Genomic DNA, 26,890 nt, shown 5'->3' with positions numbered 1-26,890 from the left:
CTTTCCAGAACGCCCCTTCCCCAGCCTCCTGATGAAATGCCGTCCCTTCCAGAAGACCTCGTTTGACCCCACACCCCCCAGGAAGCTCTCCTTGGCCACTATTCCAGCCCTAATATCCTCTATTACTCGGGGACCCCACCGCACCTCACACCACATCATCTTACACACTCGTGACCTGGTCTCGGAGGGTGGGACCCCATGTTTTGGCCGAACTTCCACGTCACCAAGCAGAGATCTGGGGCTCAATAACGTGGAGAAACGGGCTGGATAAAGGAACGCGCTCCCGGCCCAGCCCCTTCCCGCACACCTACTCCCTCTGCCCGCGAGTCCGACCCAGCGGGTCCGACCTCCGGACGCCGCCAGCAGCACCGGCGGCGACAGTGTTCCTGAACCCGGAGCATGTCCACGCAGCCCGCCCTCCGCCTTATCCCTGACCCGAGGACCGCGGCGCAAAGCCCCCGCCCCGCTCTTCCGTGGCACCCGGGCTGGCTTCGGGCATCGCGGCCACCAGCGCCCGCGGCCCCGCGGGGTCCAGGGCGACGCCGCCGGAGCCGCAGGGGGAGTCGGCGGCGCCCCTCGCCCTCCCCCGCGCGGCCATTGGGCAGCCTCGGCGGCGCGCCCTGTGGACGGGGCGGGGCGCTCGCATCTCCCCTCGCGCCCTCCCCTCGTTCCCGGGGTGGGGACGCCGGAGGCGGGAGGCGCGTAGGGGCTGCCGAGGGTCCGGTTACGGCTCCGCCTCCCGCAGACTGGCCCGCGGAGCCGCCCGCTTTGCAGGACTTCGGTTCGGGAGCACGCTGGCCGCGATGCGCCGGAGCGGGGCTGCGTGGACGCGGGCGCTGCTGCTGCAGCTGCTGCTGGCCGGGCCCGGGGGCTGCCTGAGCCGCCAGGAGCTCTTCCCGTTCGGCCCGGGACACGGGGACCGGGAGCTGGAGGCGGGGGACGACCGCGTCTCCCCAGCCCTGGAGCTGAGGCAGCCGCTGCGCTTCTTCGACAAATCCGGCGTCGACGCGGTCTACGTGAGTGCGGCCTCCGGGCCGGGGGCGGCGCGGGGGGAAGGCGCGGGGCCGAGCCGCCGTCGGAAGGGAGGCGGGAGCCGACGGGGACGCCCGCGGGCCGGACGGACGTGGGCGTCGGGGGCGGGGGCGCGGGGCGCGGGGCGCGGGGCGCGGGGCGCGGGCTCCCCCGGCCCTCGCGGGCTCCCCGCCTCCCCCGGGCGGCCGAGGTCTCCGCGCGCCTGGCCGCGGCCGCCGGAGGAGCGCGCGGGGGTGGGGAGCTCGCCCCGTCCCCGCGGCCTCGCGCGCGCCCTGCCCGACCGGGAAACGCAGGCGTCGCGGGACCCCGGGACCCCGGGCGGAGTCTCCCCTCCCGCAGCTGTGGGCGGCACCGCCGCCGGGAAGTCGGGCCTCGGCTCGCCGCCGTCCTGGGCCTGCGGGGACCGGACGCGGCCCGGGAGGAGCCCGGCGCGAGCGCGGAGCCTTCGCAGGGCAGAGGCCGGAGCTGGGTCCCGGGCGGCGCGCGGGCCCTGGGACTTCCGAGGGCGCGGGGCAGGGAACGACCGCGGGAGCCGGCGTTTGCGTGCGGACCCCGGACCTGCCCCGGCCGCGAGTCCGCTCCCCGCTGAGCTCGTTTTAGTCCAGAGTTTCGGGCTGGGAAAGCGGGGCGACCCGGAGGTCCAGTGTCCTGTAGCGGAGCGTTGTCACCGTGGGGGGCCCCGCCGGGAGCGGGCCCGGGGGGCCTTTAGCTCTTCGGAGGCCTCTCGGGACTGGCCGGGCCCGGGGACGCTGTCACCTCGGTGAGGTCCTTCGGTGCCGCCGCCTTCCCCAGCCGCGCGCCATGCGGAGTTCACGGAACGCGGAGCGCGGTCCAGAGGCGGGGCGGGGGGGGGGGCGCAGACGGCGGCTGGAGTCTGTCCTGCCATTATGTTTTTATTTTTTTTATTTTTTAAAGATTATTTATTTATTTATTTGACACAGAGAGAGAGATCACAAGCAGGCAGAGAGGCAGACGGAGAGCGAGCGGGAAGCAGGCTTCCCGCCAAGCGGAGAGCCTGATGCGGGGCTCGACCCCAGGACCCTGAGATCACGACCCGGGCCGAAGGCAGAGGCTTAACCCGCTGAGCCACCCAGGCGCCCCCTGCCATTATATTTTTAATCACATAAACTAAACTAAACATAAACTAAAATCTGCAGGATTGCCCAGGAAATCATTATGTTGAAATCCAGATAAAAATATTAAAACAAAAAGGGCCTGAAATAATAATATACGTGCTTACTTGGAAAAAAAAAAAGATCTTACTTTTTATTTGAGAGAGTGAGCAAGAGAGAGAGCGAGAGCGCGAGCGAGCGCAGTCAGGATCGGAGGAGGAGCGGAGGGAGAGGGAGAAGCAGCCTCGCACTGAGCAGGGAGCCGGGTGCGGGACTCCATCCCAGGACTCCCAGATCATGCCCCAGGCCCAAGGCAGACACTTAGCCAACTGTGCCACCCAGGCACCCCATATGTGCTTATTTCTAACGTTATTAAGTGTGTGTCACAATGTGTCCAGTGGGGGGTCACATAATTACTGAATTTTCAACATTGGACAGTAAACAATATTTGAAGACACCTGCCCCTGACTAAAATGTGACATGCGAATATCTGGGACTTCTCTTTGTGGTGAGCTCATTAAGAGTTACTGCTATACTTTGTTGCCTGCATTCATAATGGAAGGAAATGCTAAATACCAGTTAGGGGTTATTGAAAATAAAAAGAATTTCTTTTCCTTCTTAACAGACCCACTGAATTCTATTGTTAAATTTGGGACCTCCTCCCCCTTTATTTGTGGCATCAGATTAACCACATCACATTCTAAAAACCTAGAAAAATCTATTGCTAAAAAAGGATTTCCCGTCCAACCATACCTTCCTGGTCCCCGTAGGTTTAATCTGCATTTCAATGAGAAAGAATCCCAGAGCTCTGTTGGATGTTCTGTCTGCCACGGGTTGGGTTGCCAGGAAACTGGGTCTGAAATGGCGATCAGCAGGCAGGTTATTTCATTGGGAGGGGTGAGCACCTCACATCCACCCCTCTGGAGGGGAGGGAGGTGCAGAGGGACTGATCGGCTGACGCTGAGTGGCTGGCAGTCCTGGCACAGGTCTCAGCCAACCCCTGGGAGCTCTGAGGTGCGATGGCTTTCCCAAGCTTTTAGGTCTGAGAGGACTCATGGCGCCTCACAGTGATCAGTGGGTTGATTAGTCAGTCCTTGGGTAAGGGTTGCCCTGGAAGGAAGTGTGGCCCCGGGCGAGGCAGTCCTCAAAAAGGGCTGAGAAGGGAGGGCTTCATGAGTCCAGGGGGACCCAGTGCAGTAGCCCAGAGTGAACAGGGGAATGGATGGGAATGTGCACAGGAGCTAGGTGGTCTGTGCCATCCCGGGCATTGGCTGAGAGAATGAATGGTCCCTGAGAAGGAAAACAATTATTGGGTGAATGTACCTCCGTGTGTCAGGGACTTGTTAGTTTTAGGTTATTTACTCCTCAAAACAACCCACCCTTCTTTTCAGATGAAGAAATAATAATAAACACTGGTCCCAGAATTCCAAAATCCTACCAGATGTTTCCACCCAAATGCCTGTCTGGTCACTTGAGGTTCCGCGTGGCAAACCGAGAAGTACTCATGTCCCTCCTCCCCTCAGCTACTGTCACTGCCACTTGCTTTTCCTTGCTTGCGGTGCCTTGTGAGGGTTCTTACATTGCCTCGAGGCTACCTTATGCCATCCCTTTATCCATTTATTCTGCAAATACTTATCAAGAGCCAGGTACTATTTTAGGCACTTAAAATGCAAGTGACCAAAACAAAGAATCCTATCCTCAAGTAGCTTACGTTCTAGCAAGGGAATGGGACCAAGAAAATAAACAGCAAACACAATAAAGTAAATTATATAGTATTTTAGTAGGTGATATACCACAAATGTTAGGGGTCTGGGATGGAGTGGGCAGTTGGGTAGGAGTCGGGAATTTAGAAGAGACTCCTAGACTTTGAATATAAACTTGGAAGTCCTTGGCACATAGATGGCATCTAAAACAAGAGAACTAAATGAATCCCACCACGGGAGTGTATGTAGATAGAGAAGGTCCCAGGGGGCCTCCAACAGATCAGGGAGAAGAGGAGACAGCAATGGAGGCTGACAGGGCATGGCCAGGGAGGTGAGAGGAAATTCAACGAGGAGGAGTCCTGGAAGCCAAATGAGGAAAGTGTATTGAGGGGGAGAGAGTGAACCATCATGTTAAATGGGCCCCCAAGGTGAAGACTGCGAGTTGCCCATTGGCTTGAATAACATGGTGCTCGGTTCCCCATGATGCCTTCACGTTCGTGGCAGGCCCTCTCATCTGTATCTTTCTTGTCCTGTCGGCAATGACACAAGAAGCTCCCCCCACCCCCACCCCCATCCTGATTTCAGAAGACCATGGGCTCTTTGGCTTGGGAGCAGAGCCTCAGCCTACCATTTGGCTTCATTTCTAGCTTTGCCTTAACCCTTTGCAGAGAGTAAATTACGCCTTACTTTTGCCTTTTGCTTATTCTTTTATTCTTCCACTTAATTTACCTCTTAGCTCTCAGATTCTCTGCCATTCTCTCAGAGTCAACGTAAGTGCTTCTTCCTTCCTACCTGACTCGAGCCAGCGACCGCACTCATCTCTCAGTCCTTAAACTCTCTGAACGCTGGTGCTGTCTGATTTGGAGCTTAACATATTGACAAATGGTTCGTCTGTCTTCATTTTCATTTTATCTGTTCACCTGGAGTATCAGTAGGTGATGTAGAAAAAGGGAGGTCTCTGCAGCCCGATATGTGTGGTCTTGACTCTCCCTTCTGCCACTGACTTGTGGATCCGGGATAAGTTATCCAACCTCTGAAAGCCGTGGTTTGTTCATCTGAAAAACAGAGACATCACTGCCTTTCTCGTGGAGTTTTGAATATCCCTGAATTCATGTATTTAAACAGCTTATCATGTGGTAATGTGCTCTCAAACTATGGGCTTTCTTCTTCATTAATAGCTGAGAGTGAGAGAGAGAGAGAGTGTGTGTGTGTGTGTGTGTGTGTGTGTGTATAGTCAAAACCTTTATTCTCTATTTTATTCTTGTAGTACTTTGGTGCTATATTTTTCATGTAACTTTTGAGAAGGACGTTTCGTATGTAACAGGCTCACGCTAGCTCTGTCAGAGGCTTCTTTACAAAAACATGCCTCTTGTACTTTTACACGCAAATGTGTAGAACCATGAAATCTGTCAAGGTGAAAACTCCCTGGATTTTTTTTTTTTTTAAGATTTCATTTATTTATGGGGCACCTGGGTGACTCAGTGGGTTGGGCCTCTGCCTTCGGCTCGGGTCGTGATCTCAGGGTCCAGGGATCGAGTCCCACATCGGGCTGTCTGCTCGGCAGGGAGCCTGCTTCCCCCCTCTCTCTGCCTGCCTTTCTGCCTACTTGTGATCTCTCTGTCTGTCAAATAAATAAATAAAATTTTAAAAAAAATTTAAGATTTTATTTATTTATTTTTTGAGAGCTCGCGTGTGGGTACATGAAAGAGAGCACAAACATGGGGAGGGGCAGAGGCAGAGGGAGAGTCAGCCTCCCACTGAGCACTAGGAGCCCAACATGGGACTCCATCCCAGGACCCTGGGATCATGACCTGAGAGAAGGCAGAGGCTTAACCCACTGAGCCCCCCAGGCGCCCCAGCTCCCTGGAATTTCTTAATGTATGGGGACGTACAGCAAGGCAAGAGAAAGCATCCTGTACAAATAGTGTTTCGGCTTTCAGGCCGTACACTGTGTTCCTACTGTAACTGGAGTGCAACTTATCTATATAAACACAGACCGGAAGCATCAGCTCTTTAAATTACTCTCGATCTCCTAAATGAGACAGTCTGTTCCATGGAGGTAACGCTAGTGCTCGTGGCACCTTGAACCCCCAACCCCGAGATCAGGAGTCACGTGCTCTCCCAACTGAGCCAGCCAGGCACCCCGTTGTTCAACTTATAATTGAGGTCAGATCCCTTCATGTCTCACCCTCTTGTTTCTGGCCTTGTTACTTATAAAATGGAGAGGCTTGACAAGGTTAGCTCTGAGCCCCATCTAATTCTGGATTTTTTTTTTTTTAAAGATTTTACTTATTTTTTTGACAGCAAGAGAGGGAGCAGAGGCAGGGGGAGCGGCACCTGGGTGGCTCAGAGGGTTAAAGCCTCTATCTTCTGCTCTGGTCATGATCTCAGGGTCCTGGGATCGAGCCCCACATTGGGCTCCCTGCTCAGCCGGGAGCCTGCTTCCTCCTCTTTCTGCCTCTCTGCCTACTTATGATCTCTGCTGTCAAATAAATAAAATCTTTTAAAAAAATTAAAAAAAGTAGAAGCAGGGGGAGTGAGAGACGGAGAAGCAGGCTTCCTGCTGAGCAGGGAGCCCAATGCCGGGCTCCATCCAAGGATGCTGGGATCATGACCTGAGCAGAAGGCAGATGCTTAACGACTGAGCCACCCAGGCGCCCCAGATTTTGGATTTTTCATATTCTTTGAGTGACTTGGTGTTGAGTAGTCACAGGCACTATTTCCAGACACTGGATATTATTTCTGGTAAGATGCGGTGCAGTGTTAGCAGAGGCCACCTATTCACGCAGCAAACACTTCGTCTGCCGCCTGCTGTGCCGGGCACCGTGCGAGCTTCAGAGATGCGGACTGAAACAACATCGGCTTGTTTCCGCGCTCACAGGGCTGTCAGCCCGCTGGGGAAGACGGACATTAAACCGGTAACTATACCAATAATTGGCCAGTTGCCCCTGTGAGGTGTGCTACGAGGGAGAAGGCCGTCCTCACATTGTGGTGGCACCTGAGCTGGCTGGAGGGGTCCAAGCAGACCCTTCCCAGCCCAGCTGGAGCTGCGGGACGAGTAGAGCTGAGCCCTGGCTCAGGACTGTGGTGCAAACGGGGGGAACGTCACCGGGTATGAGACCGTGGGTGTCGAGAGAAGGAGCCTGGGACATCACAGGAATGACACGAAATCCAGAGTGTGACGGGGCGGGCCTGCAGAGGGACCCGGCAGAGCTAAATGAGACTTTGTCACCCCGGGTCGGAGCCCTCCCCGAGGGGCACTGCGCAGGGCAGGGCTTCCAGACTTCCCACCGTGCCCCCAAAGCCTCACGTGGCCCCGCCCAGCTGGTCCCCGGCCCCCACCCCTCTCTCGGTTCCCCTCGCCAGCCAGGCTCCAGCCGCACCAGCCTGGCCCCCCCACCCCACAGCCAGCTTGTCCCATCTGGGCCTTGGTACTCGGCTTCCCTCTGCCTGGGACACGTGGCCCTGATGTCCCGTGGCCGCACCTTCCTGTCATGCGGGCTCTGCTCACACGCGGACCCCCTTTGTGATTGTTTTTCCGTCGTGCCTTATTTTCATCATGGCACGCATCCCTTCCTAAAAACCAGGCCGTTCATTTATTCGCCTACCTGTTTGTTGGCTCTCTTTTCCCCTAGAGTCTGAGCCCTAGGAAGGCAGGGTTTGGCCATATTTGCCCCCGTTCCCTGGTTTGCTAGCAGCCCGTGGCACACAGTGGGCGGCTCTGTTACGATTTATCTAATGAATGAATGAGTGAATGAATGCTAGGCATTTTTCATCTTATTCTGTTAAGCAGTGGGCTACCATTAGAACTTTCTAAGTAGAGGAGAGACATGATTTATTTTGAGAAGATTCGACTTTCTTCAACAAAAAAATGGCATGGGAGAAAAAGGAGGGAGAACCCCTATCGATTAAAAGAGATTTAAGAAGCATGTTAACCAAGTGGCCCTTGTTGGGTCCTGACTGAAACAAAGTAGCCATGAAAGGACATCTTTGAGACCCATTGCTTTTCTAGAAGAGATGCCTAGGGAAAGATTGACAAGTGAAATGATTTGATGTCCGAGATTTTATTAAATAAATAAAATAAAATTTATTTATTTATCTATTTATTTTAAGATTTTATTTATTTGACAGAGCGAGATCACAAGTAGGCAGAGGCAGGCAAAGAGAGAGGAGGAAGCAGGCCCCCTGCCGAGCAGAGAGCCCCATGCGGGGCTCGATCCCAGGACCCTGAGATCATGACCCGAGCCGAAAGCAGAGGCTTTAACCCACTGAGCCTCTCAGGTGCCCCTAAAATTTATTTTTTAAATAAAATCTAAACTACTTCAACAAAGGAAAAATAAACATGCACACGTGTGGGAGGGATGGGTGGATCGGGAGCGGGAGGTTATTGGTAATCGCAGGAGCTGATGGATGAGGGGCCGGGTGTTCGGCTGCTGGTCTCCTTTGTGTGTTGAAATTTTCCGGTGTGAGTCGTCTGGTTATAAAAAGTTTTAGAAATTTATGCTGTCTCCCCGGCGGAGGATTTGGGGGGACAGAGTGGAGGAGGAAGAGAGAATCCAGATGAGAGGTGGTGGCGGTGGTAGGTTCCAGACCTCTCTGGAAGGTGGGAGCAAGGGGTCTTGCTCGCGTGTTATCCCATCTGAGACCCACAGCAGCCCTGCGAGGTAGCTCAGGCGGGTCATGGGATGAGCATCCTATAGTAGAGCAGCAAAGTGACCTGCCCAGCTAAGGGACTTGTCGGAATTCTCCTACCGAGTACGGGCTGGCGCTCGAACTCTGATCCTCTGGCTGCCAGTGCTGTGGTCTTTATACTGTGCCACATTGGATAACACTTTCTTCTTTTCCTTTCTTTTTCCTTCCATTCATTTATTTATTTGATGGTATCTTAGGAGTCCCCGTTCTGTACACGCTTCTGGGCTGGGATTGTGGGGCTGCAGTGCTGAGGGGCATTGCGCAATGGTCTCTGAAGGTCACGCGCGCATCCACGGCTCACGACTGCACGAGAGGACCCGCCAGTGCATCAGACGCCTCCCCACGGCATGACCCGCGCCCCCCTCCGCGTTGCGTGTGAGGGAAGCCGGTTCTTAGCCCCTTGGGAGGAGGTTTCATAACTGCTTTTGTCTTCAAGTAAATTTTTTTCTTCCATTTAGTTTTTTTTTTTTAAAGATTTTATTTATTTATTTGACAGACAGATCACAAGTAGGCAGAGAGGCAGGCAGAGAGAGAGAGAGGAAACAGGCTCCCCGCCGAGCAGAGAGCCCGACATGGGGCTCGATCCCAGGACCCTGGGATCATGACCCGAGCCGAAGGCAGAGGCCTTAACCCACTGAGCCACCCAGGCGCCCCTTCCATTTAGTTTTTAATTATAAATGTTTCGAACACACACATAAAGGGGAGAAAATGATACCAGGAGCGCCCACAGGCACATTACCTAATAGCGGTTGCTTTCAGTTTCCATATTTGTTTCATTAATTTCCCTTTGCTGGTGTATCCAAGGTAAATTTACAGTCTTCGTGATTTACATCACTAAATGTTTTAGTATGCAGTCCTAAAATAATAAGCATTTCTCTATATAACCAGCCTACCACTATCACACATAACAAAATCAATAATAATTCCCTATTATCAGTTTATGTCCATTCCGTATCAGAGCTCTGCAGTCGTCCCGAAGCTGCCCTTTACAGCTAGACTTATTCAGACGGGTCGAAAGAAAGACAAACATTCCATGGAACTATGTCTCTTTAGTCTGTTTTTTGTTTTTTGGTTTTTTAAAAGATTTTATTTATTCAAAAGAGACAGAGAGCATGGACGCTTGTGCACACCAGGGGGAGGGCAGCGGGGACGGGAGGAAGGATCCGAGGCGGATTCTGCACTGAGTGCGGAGCCCGACAGAGGCTCCGACTCACGACCCTGAGATCACGACCTGAGTGGAAACCAAAAGTAGGAGGCTCAACTGACTGTGCCACCCAGGGGCCCCTCTTTAGTCTGTTTTAATCTTGACCTCCCCCATTTGATTCATCGGTTTATTTAAGAATCACTGCCTGTTGTCCTGTAGGATGCCCCACCTTCTGCATTCCACTGTTTCTCTGGAAGGGGGTTTGGCTTGTTAATTCCATCTCTGTATTTCCTGAAAACTGGCCATCTTGAAAATATTCAGGTTAAACTCTTTTTTTCCTTTAGAAAACACTTACAATTTTGTTTTATTACTTTTTAAAAAGATTTTATTTATTTACTTGACAGAGATCACAAGTAGGCAGAGAGAGAGAGAGAGAGAGAGAGAGGAGGAAGCAGGCTCCCTGCTGAGCAGAGAGCCCAATGCGGGGCTCGATCCCAAGACCCAGAGACCATGACCTAAGCCGAAGGCAGAGGCTTAACCCACTGAGCCACCCAGGCGCCCCCTTGCTATGATTTTGATTTGCATTTCCCTGATGGCTGGTGAGGTTGAGCATCTTTTCATGTGTTTATTGGCCATTTATACATCTTTGGAGAACATTTTCAAGTCCTTTGCTTATTTCTTATTTGGGATATTAGTATTTTTATTACAGAGTAGGTTAAACTACTTAGGATACTTTATGAGTGAAGTCACATATGTTACAACATCGGGAAACGAGTGATGTCTGGTTATTACTGTACTAGCGGCTCCTGCTGATGAGATGACAGCCGGATCGTGTCTGTCATGTTTTCCCCTTGCGAACCCCGAGCTGTGGGATGACACTTCAGCCTTACGCAGCGGTCCCTTTCCCACCAACCTTTGAATTAATCTTAGTATCCATTGATGACTTTTGCTTGAATCAATTATTAAGTTAAGTGCTGCCAAGTGGTGTTTTAGTTTGTTTTGTGGTTAGCTTTTTTGTTTCTGTCATGATTTCTACATTTATTAGTTGCTGTACTTCTGTAAAGGGAAGCTTGCCCTCATCGGCTGGGGCTTTTGGGTGATACTGACACGCGGCTCATTCTGGAAAGGCAGATGGAGACTTAATTCTTTCTCTGCAATTTCTAACGTTCAAATGAAGGGATTGGTGTTCAATTTAAGTAGTGGTGTAATCCACATTAGGGGAGTTTCTGGGGCTCCACTTGGTAAACTTTGGATATCTACCTCCAAAGTGCCAAAGAGGAGCCTGCTTCTCCCCAGCGACTGAGAGTTTAGACAAGCCCTTCCTCCCTTTCCCTGACCGGCTTTTGTTCTGGAATCCTGAGGGACATTTCTCCCCCCTTTTTGATAGACGAACGAGAAGTGGACGTTTAAAGACTCCGCCGTTTTTAAATGTTGGAAGGTTCCTCAGGTAATGTCGCACAGGAGAGATGGGTGATCGATCCAAAGTCTCTCATTAGGTGTTAACTGGATTAAGTTAAAAACACTGACACATCTCTTAACTATTACCCCTAGGTTGTCCCTTGTTTTTATACGCTAAGACTTTTGTTTTTATTTCTAATTCAAGCCAGAGCCATTTCTCTGGCTCTGTGGGGTTAACGGAAAAAAATTGCAATTCGGACTCAAGAGTTTTGTTCTGGCATTTCTAGTGTATGATCTTAGGCAAGACCTGTAAACTGAAACTCAGTTTTTCTGAAATGGAGAATGAAGATGATATTAATGCCTACTTTACTAGATTGAATCCAATACCTGGAATAAAGGTGCTTCATAAACTGTAAAGTACCTCGAAAGTGGGTCAGGGCCCAGGTCCCTTAGTTGTCCTAGGCTTGAAATTTCAGTCAACTTCTTTCTTTCTTTCTTTTAAAAAGATTTTATTTATTTATTTGACAGAGAGAGGTCACAGGCAGGCAGAGAGAGAGAGTAGGAAGCAGGCTCCCTGCTGAGCGGAGAGCCCGATGCGGGGCTCGATCCCAGGACCCTGGGATCATGACCTGAGCCGACCCAGAGGCTTAACCCGCTGAGCCACCCAGGCACCCCAGTCAACCTCTTCCTTGATGGTATTATGGACCTGGCTGTTTCCTGGGCTTCTTTCCCAAGCTTTTTTTTCCTTGGGCCCTTCTAGTTTTTTCATTGTTTCTAGCTACCCAGGCTTTCCAACGAAACTTTGCAATTTCCATGACTTTGGCTCAAGAATCTTCCGCACTAGCAGCCAAACATAACAAAAGAGGGGGAATGGGTTCAAATCTTGGTTGCGTGGCTTGCTGGCTATATGACATTAGGTCAAATTGAGTGTCATTTCCTTGTCTTTTTTATATATGTGAAAAGAAGGCTGCTTGTATTCCATTTTGAACAAGGCGGACCGCGTTAGTAAAGGACCTCGGGCTCAGCAGCCTCGTAAATGTTTGTTGCCTTTCCGTTCTTTACCCCAACTAATTTTACCTTAAATTCCTGCTTCCCCCCACCCGTGGAGTTTGCTTTTGCAACAGCAGGCGATTTCATTGTCTTCTCAGCAGAGCCGTTTGCGTTTGTAAAAACGACCCCATTTGTTTCTTATTTGTGCCTGCGTCCAGTATTCTGAACCACATCTGTTTTGAAGAATCCCCCACTCTTGCTGGCTGCTTTCTGCCCTGGGCACTGCTACTAGACTCACTGAAGCCTACAAAGAGGGTCGTTTCTACGTCCGCAGAGCGCACGGGACATGTAAAGAGTCTAACGTGCAATTTACTGAGTGACCCCCCCCCCCTTATCCCTGCCGTCTTTAAGGATGATCAGGAAACACTCCCCATCACGAGTTAGTTGCTCTGTCCATCCTCCTCACCACGTCAGCTGAGTTCAAACAATGATACGTAAGTGGCTCCAGCTGGCAGCTGTGGGGGGCTGGGCATTCCCCCGCGGGTGTTTTGTGACAGGAGCGACAGGAGTGACGTGTTCTGCCCTGTGCAGCCGGATGCACGGCCTGTTGTCTGGTGTGTTCCTTGCAGCGAGAGAATAGGTATGTGCCTTCTTTCTTTTATTTATTGAAAGTAAGCTCTACACCCAACGTGGGGCTCGAACGCACAACCCTGAGATCGAGAGTCGTCAGCCCCACCGACTGAGCCACTCAGGGGCCCCTCGCTATGTTCTGTAAAGGGCGCGTTAAGCTGTGCTACGAGCACACTGCACTGAAGTTTAGTTTTGCCAAAGGAGCGTCTTTTTCCCCGGTGTAAACTCTAAGTAGGATTTCAGGGCAATATTTACATTGGTCAGTGGACTGGAAGTAGCTGTTTTCAATAAAGAAGTGGTGTAGACAATAATGTAACATTATTATTATTATTATTATTATTCTCCTCTCAATATTTCAGAAAGGCTTCCTCGGGAATACGTTCAATCCATAACAGTTCTGTGGTGTCATCTACAGCAGAGAGTGTGCGGGACCATTGGGAGTCAGGGCACCTGAGTCCGGGCTCCAACGTACTAATCGCGAACTGTTGTTAAAATATGAACTGAGGGGCCCCTGGGTGGCTCAGTGGGTTAAAGCCTCTGCCTTCACCTCAGGTCATGATCCCAGGGTCCTGGGATCGAGTCCCGCATCGGGCTCTCTGCTCAGCGGGGAGCCTGCTTCCCTTCCTCTCTCTCTGCCTGCCTCTCTGCCTACCTGTGATCTCTGTCAAATTAAATAAAATCTTTAAAAAAAATGAACTGAGGCTTATTAAAAACTTTAAGGGTTTACTCGAACAAAAATCAACTCTAATTGGGCAGTATCCAAAGTAGCAGGTAGAAATGAGCTCCGAGGAGCTGTACAACACAGGAGACTTTCATAGCAGAAGGGAGAGGGACAAGGAAGTTCCGCTGTGTACAAAAGGGGGTTGGTGGTTGCAAGGCCCCTCTCCTTGGGACGTTGGGAAGGGTCTGTCCGCCAGATCTCTGGCTAGTGTGGTCAGGCGAGTCCTGATTGGTTTTAGAGTCCATTTTTGGGAAAGCCAAAACTGTACTTTAGTTAAATCTTGGTTCATAAGAGACTCTTAACTATACCGGATGGGTGGGGGGGTGGGGTAACCAGTGATGCGCATTAAGGAGGGCACATGACATACTGAGCACCGGGTATGATATGAGACTGATGAATCACTAACGTCTGCCTCTGAAGCTAAAAAAAAAGGTAAGTCTTGGTTTGGGTGATGTGGAGCCTGGCATAAGCGACTCCATTTGGTCGTGTTATCTTGTGGGGATTTGTTTTGTTTTCAGCAATTCTCCCCTTGATCAGGCTCTCAGCGTAAGAGATGTGATCAAAACTTAAGGCATTAGTCCTTTTCCCAGCTCTGGAGTTCTTGGTTGTTTTTTTTCTCATCCTCTGTATGGTATTCACAGATTATTATGTCTTTTTGCTGAATCTTTCCAGAGTATTTGCAGGTCATGACCTTGGGTTTACATTCTTTAAGTCAGTTGTTCCCTTTGCTTCTTTTCTGATGAGTTAGTCTTTTTTTTTTTTTTTTTTTAAGATCTTACTTATTTATTTGACAGAGAAGGAGGGAACACAGCAGGGGGAGTGGGAGAGGGAGAAGCAGGCTTCCCGCTGAGCAGGGAGCCGGATGCAGATGCTGGGCCAGGACCCAGGACCCTGGGATCATGACCTGAGCCGAAGACACACGCCTAATGAATGAGCCACCCGAGTGCCCCTCTGATGAATCAGTCTTAAGAAGGTCATTTGCTTGGTGGTTAGTGGCTACAAACGTAACATTTAAAGCTTTAGAGAGAACACCAGAGTGTTTCAGGGAGACCACCATGATTATTACAAGCAGGATAATTCCCAATGTCTAGAGGGCACTTCGGAGCGATGGCATCCGAGAAGCAAACCAATTAGCATCAAGTAAGTCAAAGAAATACCCCCTTGAAGGAGCCACTTTCTTAAGCCAAGTGCAGCAAGTGATGTTGGCCATGGCACAGACACCTTCTTGCTCAGCTAAAAGAGAATCAAGGGCTGTCCTCTTACCAAGAACAATTTTGGGGAGAGAGTCTAAGGGTTTTGTTGGGTAGGCGCTACTTTAACAACACATTCAGAGACAGGCACCACACTTCGGAAGCATTGCCTTCCCATGCATTCAGAGAGAAAACACGGTGATGAAAAGGAAAAAGGAATAAAGACTTCATATTGGCGATGAAAATCTTTTTTTTTTTTTTTTAAGTAGACTCCACACCTAGCGTGGAGCCCGGTGCAGGGCTTGACCTCATGACCCTGAGATTCAGACCTGAGCTGAAATTAAGAGTCAGACACTTCACTGACTAAGACAAAAAGGCCCCCCAGGAGGTGAAGATCTTGATCCATGACCTTGGGAGGTCTGTCCACCTCAAGATGCCATCTGTGTCCCTTGTTGAAATTAATTTTATATCTCCAGCTGGGGTGCAGTTCCAAGGGTCTGGAGGAACCCTTTTTAACTGGGAGACCCGTGGTTCAAGTCCCTGAAGTTTAACTGCTCTCTTGGCAGTATGGAGGACCTGGTATGGTCCCTTACAGGGATATTCAAAGGCAGTCTTTGTTTGTAGTGATTCCAAATCAGAAGGGGGAGAGAAGATTGGAAACGTTAGTCCAGAAGTGTAGCCAGACATTTGAAGAAACACAAAGAATCGAGGATTCAGTCCAGTGTACAGGGATGTAGCAAATCCTCAGACACAATGAACAAGAGTAGAATGTGACATCCACAAGGTTGTGTTACTAGTTTGTCTGAACCAGTCACCCTTATTTCTATCAAAGGTAATCATGCAAACTAAACTGTTTGCAAAATAAGTTGAAAAATTAAATTTGACCAGATTATTTGTGTTAAGTGCAGCAAGAAAAGTGATTGACTCTATTGGCTCTTTTTAAATCTGCTTCGCTGGAACTTTTGATTGTTGTTGTTGTTTTAAGATTTATTTATTTATTTGAGAGTGAAAGCTGGCTCCCGTGAGTTTGGGGGATGGCGAGGCAGAGGGAGAGGGAATCTCAAGCTAAGTCTACACTGAGCACAGAACTCAAGGCAGGGCTTGATCTCACGACCCTGAAATCATGACCTGAGCCTAAACCAAGAGTCAGACACTTACTTAACTGACTGAGCCACCCAGGCACCTCTGCTGGAACTTTTCATAAGGAATCTTAGGTTGGACTTTTAAAAGCCTTTCCAGAATAAGAAGTCAGGCTAAGGACTCACCGTCAGACTTAGCCTGAAAATACCTATGGATTTGGGTGAATTTCTCTCTTCAAGAGGTCCCCAGGACATCCTGAGTTTCCTGGGGCTGCCAGCAAGTGACTGTCCTTAACCACCCGGTTGGGCTGTCACTTATTTGACGATGAACCCCATGTACTTTAACATACCAAGTAAACCTAAGCAATTTAACATCTCTCTTTTACAAGGGGAGAGACAAATCCTTTGAGATTTGAAAGGGACCCTCTGGGAAATCTTAAAATTACTTTGGGGTCAAAAAAACTCCATTAAGAATTTGGTTTTTAGAAGATATCAAAAGTCTTGAACATCTGATTAAGTAGGATCACAGATCATTATGATTTAATACTTCATTATTATTATTTTTTTTTAAGATTTTATTTATTTACTCAACAGACAGATCACAAGTAGGCAGAGAGGCAGGCAGAGAGAGAGGAGAGAGAGAGGAGGAAGCAGGCTCCAGGATCCAGGAAGACCCCAGGATCATGACTAAGCCATCCAGATGCCCCATAAATTTGCCAGTGTGGCCTGGAACATATTTACAAATAGAACTAAATATCTTGAGTTCCTCTGTAAAAGAAAACCGCAGGTAAATAAACCTGGGTTCAGTAATTAGTTTCAGTATTTCCTTTTATTTGAAAGTGATCTAGAGAGTCATTATTTAGCTCTTCTCAGTATAACTAAGGTTTCCAGTTACCAAAAAGATTTTAGGAACTTTTTTTTTAATTAGAGAGAGGGTGTGTGCACCCATGCCGTGAGGGAGTGGGAGGGAGATTAAGAGGGGGGTGAGCAGAGGGAGGGAGAGAACCCCATGCGGGCTCCGTGTTCAGTGCAGAGCTCCATGCAGGGCCTAATTTCTCTTTTTTTTAAATCGTTGACATTTTATTTATTTTTTTAATTTAAATTCAATTGATTAACATACAACATATTATTAGTTTCAGAAGTAGAGTTCAGTGACTTGTCAGTCTTTTTTTTTTTTTAAGATTTTTTTATTTATTTGACAGACAGAGATCACAGGTAGGCAGAGAGGCAGGCAGAGAGAGAGGAGAAGCAGGCTCCCCGCTGAGCAGAGAGCCCGATGCAGGGCTCGATCCCAGGACCTTGGGATCATGACCTGTGCTGAAGGCAGAGGCTCTAACCCACTGACCCACCCAGGCGCCCCTCGACAGTCATATAACACCCAGTACTCATTACATTATGCGCCCTCCTTAATGTCCATCACCCAGTTACCCCCAGCCTCCCACCTCCTCCCCTCCAGCAACCCTCAGTTTGTTTCCTATGATTAAGAGTCTCTCATGCATCTTCTCCCTCCCTGGTCTCATCTTGTTTTATTTTTCTCCTCCCTTCCCCTATGATCCTCTGTTTAGTTTCTTAAATTCCATATATGAGTGAGATCATAGGATAATTGTCTTTCTCTGACTGACTTATTTCATTTAGCATACTACCCTCTAGTTCCATCCACGTCATTGCAAATGGCAAGATTTCTTTCTTTTTGATGGTTGAGTAGTATTCCATTGTATATGTACACCACATCTTCTTTATCCATTCACCTGTCGATGGACATCTGGGTTCTTTCCATAGTTTGGCTATTGTGGACATTGCTGCTATGAAGATTGTGGTGCAGGCTTCCCTTCGGATCCCTGCATTTGTATCTTTGGGATAAATCCCTAGTAGTGCAATTGCTGGGTCATAGGGTAGCTCTATTTTCAACTTTTTGAAGACCCTCCATACTGTTTCCCAGAGTGGCTGAACCAGCTTGCATTCCCACTAGCAGTGTAAGAGGGATCCCCTTTCTCTGCATCCCTGCCCCCATTTATTGTTTCCTGATTTGTTCATTTTAGCCATTCTTACTGGTGTGCGGTGGTATCTCACTGTGGTTTTGATTTGTATTTCCCTGATGCTGAGTGACGTTGACCACCTTTTCATGTGTCTGTTGGCCATTTGAATGTTTTCTTTGCAGAAATGTCTGTTCATTTCTTCTGCCCATTTCTTGATTGGATTATTTGTTCTTTGGGTGTTGAGTTTGATAAATTCTTTATAGATTTGGGATACTGGCCCTTTATCTGATGTGTCATTTGCAAATATCTTCTCCCATTCTGTTGGTTGTGCTGGTTTTCTTGACTGTTTCCTTTGCTGTGCAGAAGTTTTTTATCTTGATGAAGTCCCAACAGTTCATTTTGCCTTTGCTTCCCTTGCCTTTGGAGACCTGTCTAGCAAGAAGTTCTTGCAGACGAGATCATAGGGTTGCTGCCTATGTTCTCCTCAAGGATTTTGATGGATTCCTTTCTTACACTCAGGTCTTGCATCCATTTGGACTTTATTTTTTTGTATGGTGTAAGAAAATGGTCCAGTTTCATTCTTCTGCACGTAGCTGCCCAGTGTTCCCAACACCCATTTGTTGAAGAGACGGTCTTTTTTGCATTGAATATTGTTTCCTGCTTTGTCAAAAATTAGTCGACCATAGAGTTGGGGGTCCATTTCTGGGCTCTCTATTCTGTTCCATTGATCTGTGTGTCTGTTTTTGTGCCAGTACCACACTGTCTAGCAGAGCTTGAAGCCCACCAGTTCTCGTTTTCTTTTTCAACATTTCTTTGGCTATTTGGGGTCTTTTCTGGTGCCATACAAATTTTGAGATTGTTTGTTCCAGCTCTGTGAAAAAAGTTGGTGGTATTTTGATAGGGATTGCATTAAATGTATAGATCACTCTAGGGAGAATAGATGTTTTAATGATATTTGTTCTTCCAGTCTGTAAGCATGGAATGTTTTTCCATTTCTTTATCTCTTTGATTTCTTTCATGAGCATTCTATCGCTTTCTCAGTACAGATACTTTGCCTTGTTGGTTAGGTTTATTCCTGGGTACCTTTATAGTTTTGGGTGCAATTGTAAATGGGATCAACTCCTTAATTTCTCTTTTTTCTGTCTTATTGTTAGTGTATAGAAATGCAACTGCTTTCTATCCTTCCGTGATGCTGAATTCCTGTGTGAGTTCTAGCAATTTTGAGGTGGAGTCTTTTGGGTTCTCCAGGTATCATGTCATCTGCAAAGAGTGACAGCTTGACTTCTCCTTTGCTGATTCAGATGCCTTTTATTTCTTTTCGTTGTCTGATTGCTGAGGCTAAGATTTCTAGTACTATGTTGAACAACAGTGGTGATACTGGACATCCCTGTCATGTTCCCGACGTTAGGGGGGAAAGCTCACAGTTTTCCCCGCATTGAGAATGATATTTGCTGTGGGTTTTTCATAGATGGCTTTGATGATATTGAGGTATGTTCCCTCTATCCCTACACTGTGAAGAGTTTTAATCAAGAAGGGATGCTGTACTTTGTCAAATGCTTTTTCTGCATCTATTGAAAGGATCTTATGGTTCTTGTCCTTTTTTTTTTTTTAAAGATTTTATTTATTTATTTGACAGACAGAGATCACAAGTAGGCAGAGAGGCAGACAGAGAGGAGGAAGCAGGCTCCCTGCTGAGCAGAGAGCCCGATGCGGGACTCGATCCCAGGACCCCGGAATCAAGACCTGAGCTGAAGGTAGAGAGGCTTTTACCCACTGAGCCACCCAGGTGCCCCATGTCCTTTCTTTTATTAATGTACTATATCACATTGATTTGGGGATGTTGAGCCACCCTTGCAGCCCAGGAAAAATCCCACTTGGTCGTGGTGAACAATCCTTTCAATGTACTCTTGTATCCTGTTGGCTAGTATCTTGATGAGAATTTTGGCACCCGTGTTCATCAGGGATATTGGTCCGTAATTCTCCTTTTTGGTGGGGTTTTTGTCTGGTTTGGGGAGCAAGGTAATGCCAGCCTCACAGAAAGACTTTGGAAGTTTCCCTTCCATTTCTATTTTTTGAAACAGTTTCTGAAGAATAGGTCTTAAATTCTTCCTTAAGTGTTTAGCAGAATTCCCCTGGGAAACCAACCAGCCCTGGACCCTTGTTTGTTAGAAGATTTTGGATGACTGCTTCAATTTTCTTGCTGGTGATGGGTCTGTTCAGGTTTTCTATTTCCTTCTGTTTCAGTTTTGGTAATTGATACATCTCTAGGAATGCATCCATTTCTTCCAGATTGCCTAATTTGTTGTCATATAGTTGCTCATAATATGTACTTATAATTGTTGATATTTCTTCGGTATTGGTTGTGATCTCTCGTCTTTCATTCATGATTTTATTTATTTGGGTCCATTCTCTTTCCTTTTTGATAAGTCTGGCTAGGAGTTTCTTGATCTTGTTAATTCTTTCAAAGAACCAGCTCCTAGTTTCGTTGATCTGTTCTACTGTTCTTTTGGTTTCTGTTCATTGATTCTGGTTTAATCTTTATAAGCTTTAAAAACATTTGGGTTAGTTTCTATATTTCTGACAGTACACTTGATTGATATAATGCATGTTTGTCTTTAACCAATTAAATAGAGCTCTTTACAAATTCATTTTGGCATTACCATCTGGAGGTAGAAGACAAATCACACACTTGTAATATACATACATAAACATGCAGACAAATGCACACAGAGATCTCCCAGCTTTTATTTTAAAATTTTAGCTGTAGGACTGGTATGATACTGCAGAAGTCACTAGTTTATGGAAGGACAGTTGGATCCAAATTTTGTTTCTGGCAGATGGAAAGTTTATCTGGTCAGACAGCAGGTGGCTAACGCTTTTTAGTAATATTTGTGGAAGAGACTTCAAACTCGTATTTGTCCTTGGCAAGTAATCTTATGGAGGCTGTGGGCTAGATTTGGGGTGAGTGAGATTTTTTAGGTGTTTATATTTTGAAAAAGCCTCCTTCTGCCCACCTTTTCTCCTTCAGTCTCAGGTGAATGTGGGCTGTGTTTTATATTTCAAGGACGAGGTAATATTTTCATCTTCTAGGGACAGAGAAGAAATGCAAGTTTTCTTCTAGGAGTTTTAGGGTATATTTTTCTGTTATCAGAAGTGTAGGGCCTTTGCTATTTAAATTTTTCCTTCATTTTCTCTAAAGCAGATGAGTTCTTTTTTCCAAAGTTCTGATCTTCTACAATATCTGCAGGCATTCAGAGATGAATAGGGAGTTTTGGGGGATGATAATGATAGGTAAACTTGGATTGTTTCTAGAGCTTTGTTGCTGGTTTTGCAAAGATTTGTGAGATAAGGACAGTTGCTCTTAATTCCGCAAACAATTGGGATGCCTTAAAGATATCAAGGGGCTGAACCTCCCATCTATATACATTACCTTCAGTTTGCTTCTTTATATCAGGGTGAAGGTCTTCTACCAACATGAAAATCAAAAGGTTCTCGTGTTCTAGATTTGGAGCTGCAGTAAATGCTTCCACAAAAGACTTCAGAATGTTTTTCTTTTCCTCTGGGTCCATAGTTTGATTTTAGCTTAGGTGAGAAATCCTAAAAACATATTCCTATCATCTCTGGATATCAGCTTCTCTCTCGGCCAACTTCTGACCATAGAGCTACTTAAAAAAATCTCTTCCAGTATCTCATCAGGTTTCAGCCAGCAGAAACAATATTCCTGGCAGAATTGAACAACCCCTTGGATGTGAGAGGCATCCCCCAAAGCGGGTACAAAGAATACTACCTCCCCAAGGTAATTCCCCTAGCCACTCCCAAAGATAACCAAAAGAAAGGAAGACTTAGACAGTTCTCCCGAGAGTTGGCAATAGTTGACAGGACCCTAGCCGCAGATGGAGGGCAGCACACATCTCTGTCTGGCCAGCTTTGGGGGGCCCCCACCTGACACAAAACCAGATAAATAAGAAGGCCCTAGATATTCCTTAGAGAGACAAAGCATCAACAACCAACGGGTACCCAAAAGTAAATCTGCAAGTCACAATTCAAAGACCTAATTGTTACAAATGTTTTTGCCTGCCAATCTGAATCTGGAAAGGAAAGGAAAACATGAAATTTGACCTTCCTCTCTCCGGCGGGCTGTGCAGATAGAGATCTGGGAGAGCTGACTTTGGCAAGAATTCTCACCCTTTGCCGGCTTTTGCCAGTTTTCCCAGGATCCCATCTGCATGCTCTGGAGCGAGTGGGGGGTCCTGGCAGGTCACATCCCAGTCACCAGAGGCGGGAGGGCAGGAGAAATCATTTTCTCTCTACTTTCTATGGTGAGTGCTTGGCTGAGACCCCTTTTTCTCTAGGATACCTCATAAATGGCTAAGCTTATCTAGGTTAAAAGGTCTGCACTGTGGCCTTTGTTTCAAGATTATCTTTGGTAGGGTTAACCTGTTTGTTCAGCCTTAAAACAAAATTTTATTCACTCAAAGCCTCCTGCTGGACCCAGTCCAGCTTACGTCGGATCCAGTCTGACCCGGGACCCAGATCTGGCAGATAGTTTTCTTAGGACTTCTTAAATCTACAGGTCCCCTTCACCACCTTTTTTCTGGAAATATATTTATTGAAGAAACTGTGTATTTGTCCTTCCCCATGTCCCGTGTTCTGGGTTTGGCTGGTCATGTCCCTATAGTATCACTGAACATGTCCTTCTGTCCCCTCTATTACGTGTAAACTGGGAGTTGGATCTGGAGACTTGCTTGGGTTTGAGCCATCGGGTCATTATGCGGACTCTGTTTTAGTGATCGGCGTGGGGCGCCAGTGGGAGGGAGCCGTGATACATAATGCTGGCATCTTCCATGAGGCTTATGAATGGAGCTCACACATTTTCCGGCTCCATTTCTCACACAGCCTTGGTATTATTCTGTCTGCACCTCCGCACCCCCATCTTCTGGAGGTCAGGAAGGACGGGGACTAACGCACACCAGGTGGTGTAGAGGCTTCGCAGCTCCAGCAGTGACGAAGGTGGACGTGGTCCCAGCTTTCGAAGGGACATACCGCCTGGGGGGGCAAGTAGCGCGAGCCGGCCGACGAGTCAATAAGGTCATTACGCGTGGTGGTCCGCGCTCGGAGGGAGACAAACAGGAAGCGGAGACGGAAATGGGGCCTCAAGGAGTGAGGGAAGGGAGGAGGGGTGAGCAGGAGGAGCCCCGCTGGGTGGACTTCACCGGGCTGGTTGCGTGAAAGCGTGAGGCCCTGGGGAGCAGGTGCCGCTGGCCGTGGGGGTGCAGCAAGCGCCAGGGGCCTCGGAGGTGGGACATACAGGACATGGGGGGAGAGAGGGAGTCCGTCCTCCTGGCCTCCTAAGTATTTAATGGGCCCTTCCCTTCGTGCTCCCCGTGCTTCTGCCCATTTGCTCAACTTTGAGGAGATGGAGAAAAGGAGCAAGACGGCGGGAGCATCACGCGCTCGACAGATGTGTGCGGTGGGATTGGCCCCCAAGTGTAAGAGTCTTACTAACGTCAGCCGTGCTTTTGGTCGATCTCAAACAAACAACTGGACACTGACGGGGGCAAGTGTAAAGCTCAGAGTCGAGTGTGTTCAGTCCGGGTGTTCGGTCTCTGACATCTGTCTCTGCCGCCGTCTTTCTTTATCACCAACAGCTGAGTTGCAAATGCCGTAAAAAAAGGCTGGAAAATAATTTTCCAGCCCTAATACCAAGGAGGGAGATGTGGTCTGTGTCCAAAGCATTTGCTTCTCGGTACGTGTCTCAAAACCCGATTCCCAAAGCATTCCTTGTGAGAAGAGGCGCGGTCCTGTGCCCCGATTCGAAGTACTAAAGGACACCCGTGTTTTCAGGACGGGTGAACTCACTTACATCTCACTGGAAAACAGCTTTCTAAAAACCGAGTTTTCCATCTGTGGCCTCCGTGTGCTCGCTTCCCACCCGTGGCCGGACGGCCAGCTTCTGCCGGGCTGGGAATCGAGCTGTTTCCCACGCCCCCGCACAGCAGCCCCGCTGGGATGTCCCCGCAGCAGGGAGAGCTGTGGATGGGCTGGTGGGACTTGGGTGGGGGTGAGGGGAGTGGGGGGGACTGGGGGGTTGGAGCAGGCCGAGCTCCTTCCCTGACTCCAGGAAATCGCCGCCCGCGGTGCTGGGAGCTGTGCCCCACACAGTTAACAGCCCGGGAAGACGGGTGGGCAGGGAGCAGGGCTTCTGCTAAGTCCCCACACCGACCCCGCAACTCCCCGGACTCTCGTTCCTTTCCCTTCCCCGGGCCAGATCCACGCCGCCCCTGGAACCTTGTCACCCAGTTCTTGGCCTGTTGCAGGGTTTGCTTTAGGTTCCTCCTCTCTGTGTCCACCCCACCCCGTCCTCCTCTGAGGATGAGGTCTGAAGGGAGGAGGGAGAGGGCTGTGGGGGAGGGGCGGGGACGCAAGTAAGTGACCTGGGAAACCCACAGGCCCTCCACCAACCGCTGCACAGGAACGAGCCCCTTTTCCGCTTTCATGTTCTTCGGATCCTCCGCCTCTTAAAAGTGCAGGCCAGGGGGGCCGTTTGCAAAGTCTCTCCCATTTGATTTGGGCTTTTTTTTTTTTTTAAATTCACAGATTCTCGAAGTAAAAGGGGCACTGAAGTGGTGTTCTATGTCATCAGCGGGTTGTGCACTAGAAAGAAAGGGGGGGGGATCAAAGCCTCATTCTTAGCATGGCTTTGTAGGGAACCCAAGTACCCCACCCCTGAGTACCCTCCAACAATCAAGGGGGTCTTGTCCCCTTCCCTTTTTCCCCAGCAGTGTGGGGGTTGGCTGGGTGAGAACACCAATCTCTTTTACAGGCAGTTAGAACTGATTTCGAGAAGGTTGTGTGTACTGATTAAGAGGCCAGCTTTGGAGTCCGGCTCCCTGGGTTTGAATCCCAGTGCTGGCAGTTACTGGTAACTTTGGATAAATTTAACTTACTTAATTTTCTCCATCAGGAAAATGTGGATAATCGTCGTTTCTAGTCTTCTGAGAATTAAATGCTAATAAGATGCCTGCAACTTGGTAAACGTTCAGTGTTAGCTCTTATTCTGACACATTAAACTATTCACAATAAAATGAGGCCCTAAGGCCCCATTCAAATTTACTTCCTCCTTTTAACAGATGCCCTTTCAATTTATTTACTTATTTATTGTTATGATTTTAAGTAAGATCTACACCCAAAGTGGGGTTTGAATTCACGACTGTGAGATCCAGAGTCTCATGCTTTACCACCTGAGCCAGCCAGGTGCCCCCAAAGTGACTTCCCGACCCCGTTACTCATTATATCATCATCTTTGTGTGTCAGTCCTTTCCCATAGTCTTCTGGATTGTGGGTTCCTTGGAGTGAGAGACGTGTACTGTCCATCGTGGGACCCACACCACGTAGCACAGCTCTGGTTTGTAACGGTTATCAGCTTGTTGGGTAAATTAGCGAACGCTCTATTTATTTGTTTTTTAAAAGATTTTATTTATTTATTTGACAGAGAGAGAGAGACAGCGAGAGGGGGAACACAAGCGTAGGGAGTGGGAGAGGGAGGAAGCAGGCTTCCAGCTGAGAACCCGACGCAGGGCTTGATCCAGGACCCTGGGATCGTGATCGGAGCCGAAGGCAGAGGCTTAACAACTGAGCCACCCAGGTGCTCCTAGTGAAGGCTTCAGTAATGGCTTGGGTTTGAGTGGTGCTTTGCATGTAAAGCAGGCACACATGGGAAACCCAAGACTCGAAGTTCAAGACACATATCCAAGGTCCAGTGATGGCTGTGTATGTGCCAGAGTCAGGTCCTATGACTGTTGCCCCACGCCCCCTCCACCAGCCCATCCTGCGTAGGAGAGGAGCTGAGTTTCATAATTCAGGATCATGTCCTTCTCCAGTTCTATTGTATCTGACAGACTGGGGGTACGTGTGACAGCATTCTGTGCGTGGGAGCGCAGAGTCCCCAAGAAAGACATTTTTTCCCACTCTCCTCTTAACTGTGCTTTGTTTTGTACAGGTCACCACAAATGGCATCATTGCCATGAGTGAACCCCCAGCCAAAGAGTCCTCTCCGGGCTTCTTCCCACCAACCTTCGGAGTGGTCGCACCTTTCCTGGCGGACTTGGACACGACAGATGGCCTCGGGAAGGTTTATTATCGGGAGGACTTATCCCCGTCCGTCACTCAGCTGGCTGCAGAGTGTGTCCAGAGAGGGTTCCCAGAAGTCCCTTTCCAGCCCAGTAGCGCGGTGGTTGTCACTTGGGAATCTGTGGCCCCCTACCAGGGACCCAGCAAGGACCCCGACCAGGAAGGCAAGGTAAGGCTCTCCCAGGTACAAGAGCAAATAGTCGACAGGTTGGTTTTGCATACTTTGGTCTTCCTTGAAGGAAGGGAGACACTTGAGTAGGTCAAAAAGTCATCTCTAGGTCTAAGGTAACTTTCTGGGACATGCCTCTCTTTCTCCTTAGAAAAAACAATTTCACTCCACCATTATTTAATTTTTATAGTATTACAGAGTAGAGAGAAACTGGAAAGGGCCAAAAGCACTCCATTTAAACAGAGGGTGTTCTAGGTTTGGGACAGGGGTTGTCCCAAGGTGGGTACCACAGATCACCAGTCCTACAAGATAGTCCTTGAAAAAAAGCCCTCCCATGCTCAGAGAAGTTCGGGAAATGCAAAACTTGATCTCCCCCTTGATGACTCACTCTGAAAAGCCCTGCAATAAAGAAACCTGCTTAATTTTAAAGAAAAAAAAAATTTAGCCATCCCCAAACCTTTTGGCCATACTCTTTTTTCCCTCCCTGATGAGATACATTACGTCCCGCAGAGCACCCTTTGGGAAAGCCTGTTATGGGCCTGCAGGACACATCTTGCTTTTTTATCTGTCTGATGCTCTATTTGAAAACTGCTTAATACCTTCAATTTCCCGGGGCACCTGGGTGGCTCAGTGGGTTAAAGCCTCTGCCTTCGGCTCAGGTCATGGTCCCGGGGTCCTGGGATCGAGTCCCACATCGGGCTCTCTGCTCAGCAGGGAGTCTGCTTCCCCCCTCCCTCTCTGCCTGCCTCTCTGCCTACTTGTGATCTCTGTCTGTCAAATAAATAAATAAAATCTTTAAAAAAAAAAAACCTTCAGTTTCCCAACCGTGTGTCCCTTCTACTCGAGTAGTGAGGACCCAGCCCCGTGCACAGAGCCCTTGCCTCCCTCTTGGGCTTCATCTCCCCTGACCCTTCCTTTTCTGCA

General features: G+C 48.6%; 1 protein-coding gene across 2 annotated transcripts in view; it reads left to right on the top strand.

The window, feature by feature from the left end:
* Positions 1–679: 679 nt before the first annotated feature.
* The window catches only part of NID1 (nidogen 1), a 78,665-nt gene continuing 52,454 nt past the window's right edge, over positions 680–26,890 (top strand). For both annotated transcript variants that reach the window (XM_080822693.1, XM_080822692.1), the window contains exons 1-2: positions 680–1,016; positions 25,667–25,966. In XM_080822693.1, coding sequence (XP_080678819.1) covers positions 804–1,016; positions 25,667–25,966 — 513 coding nt within the window. In that variant the 5' untranslated portion in view covers positions 680–803. The remainder of the gene's footprint in view (positions 1,017–25,666; positions 25,967–26,890) is intronic.

The sequence above is a fragment of the Martes martes genome, assembly GCF_963455335.1.
Source record: "Martes martes genome assembly, chromosome: 14".
NCBI classification, from domain to species: Eukaryota; Metazoa; Chordata; class Mammalia; order Carnivora; family Mustelidae; genus Martes; species Martes martes.
The sequence above is the reverse complement of the archived record's forward strand: the minus strand, read 5'-3'. Positions and strand labels throughout refer to the sequence as shown.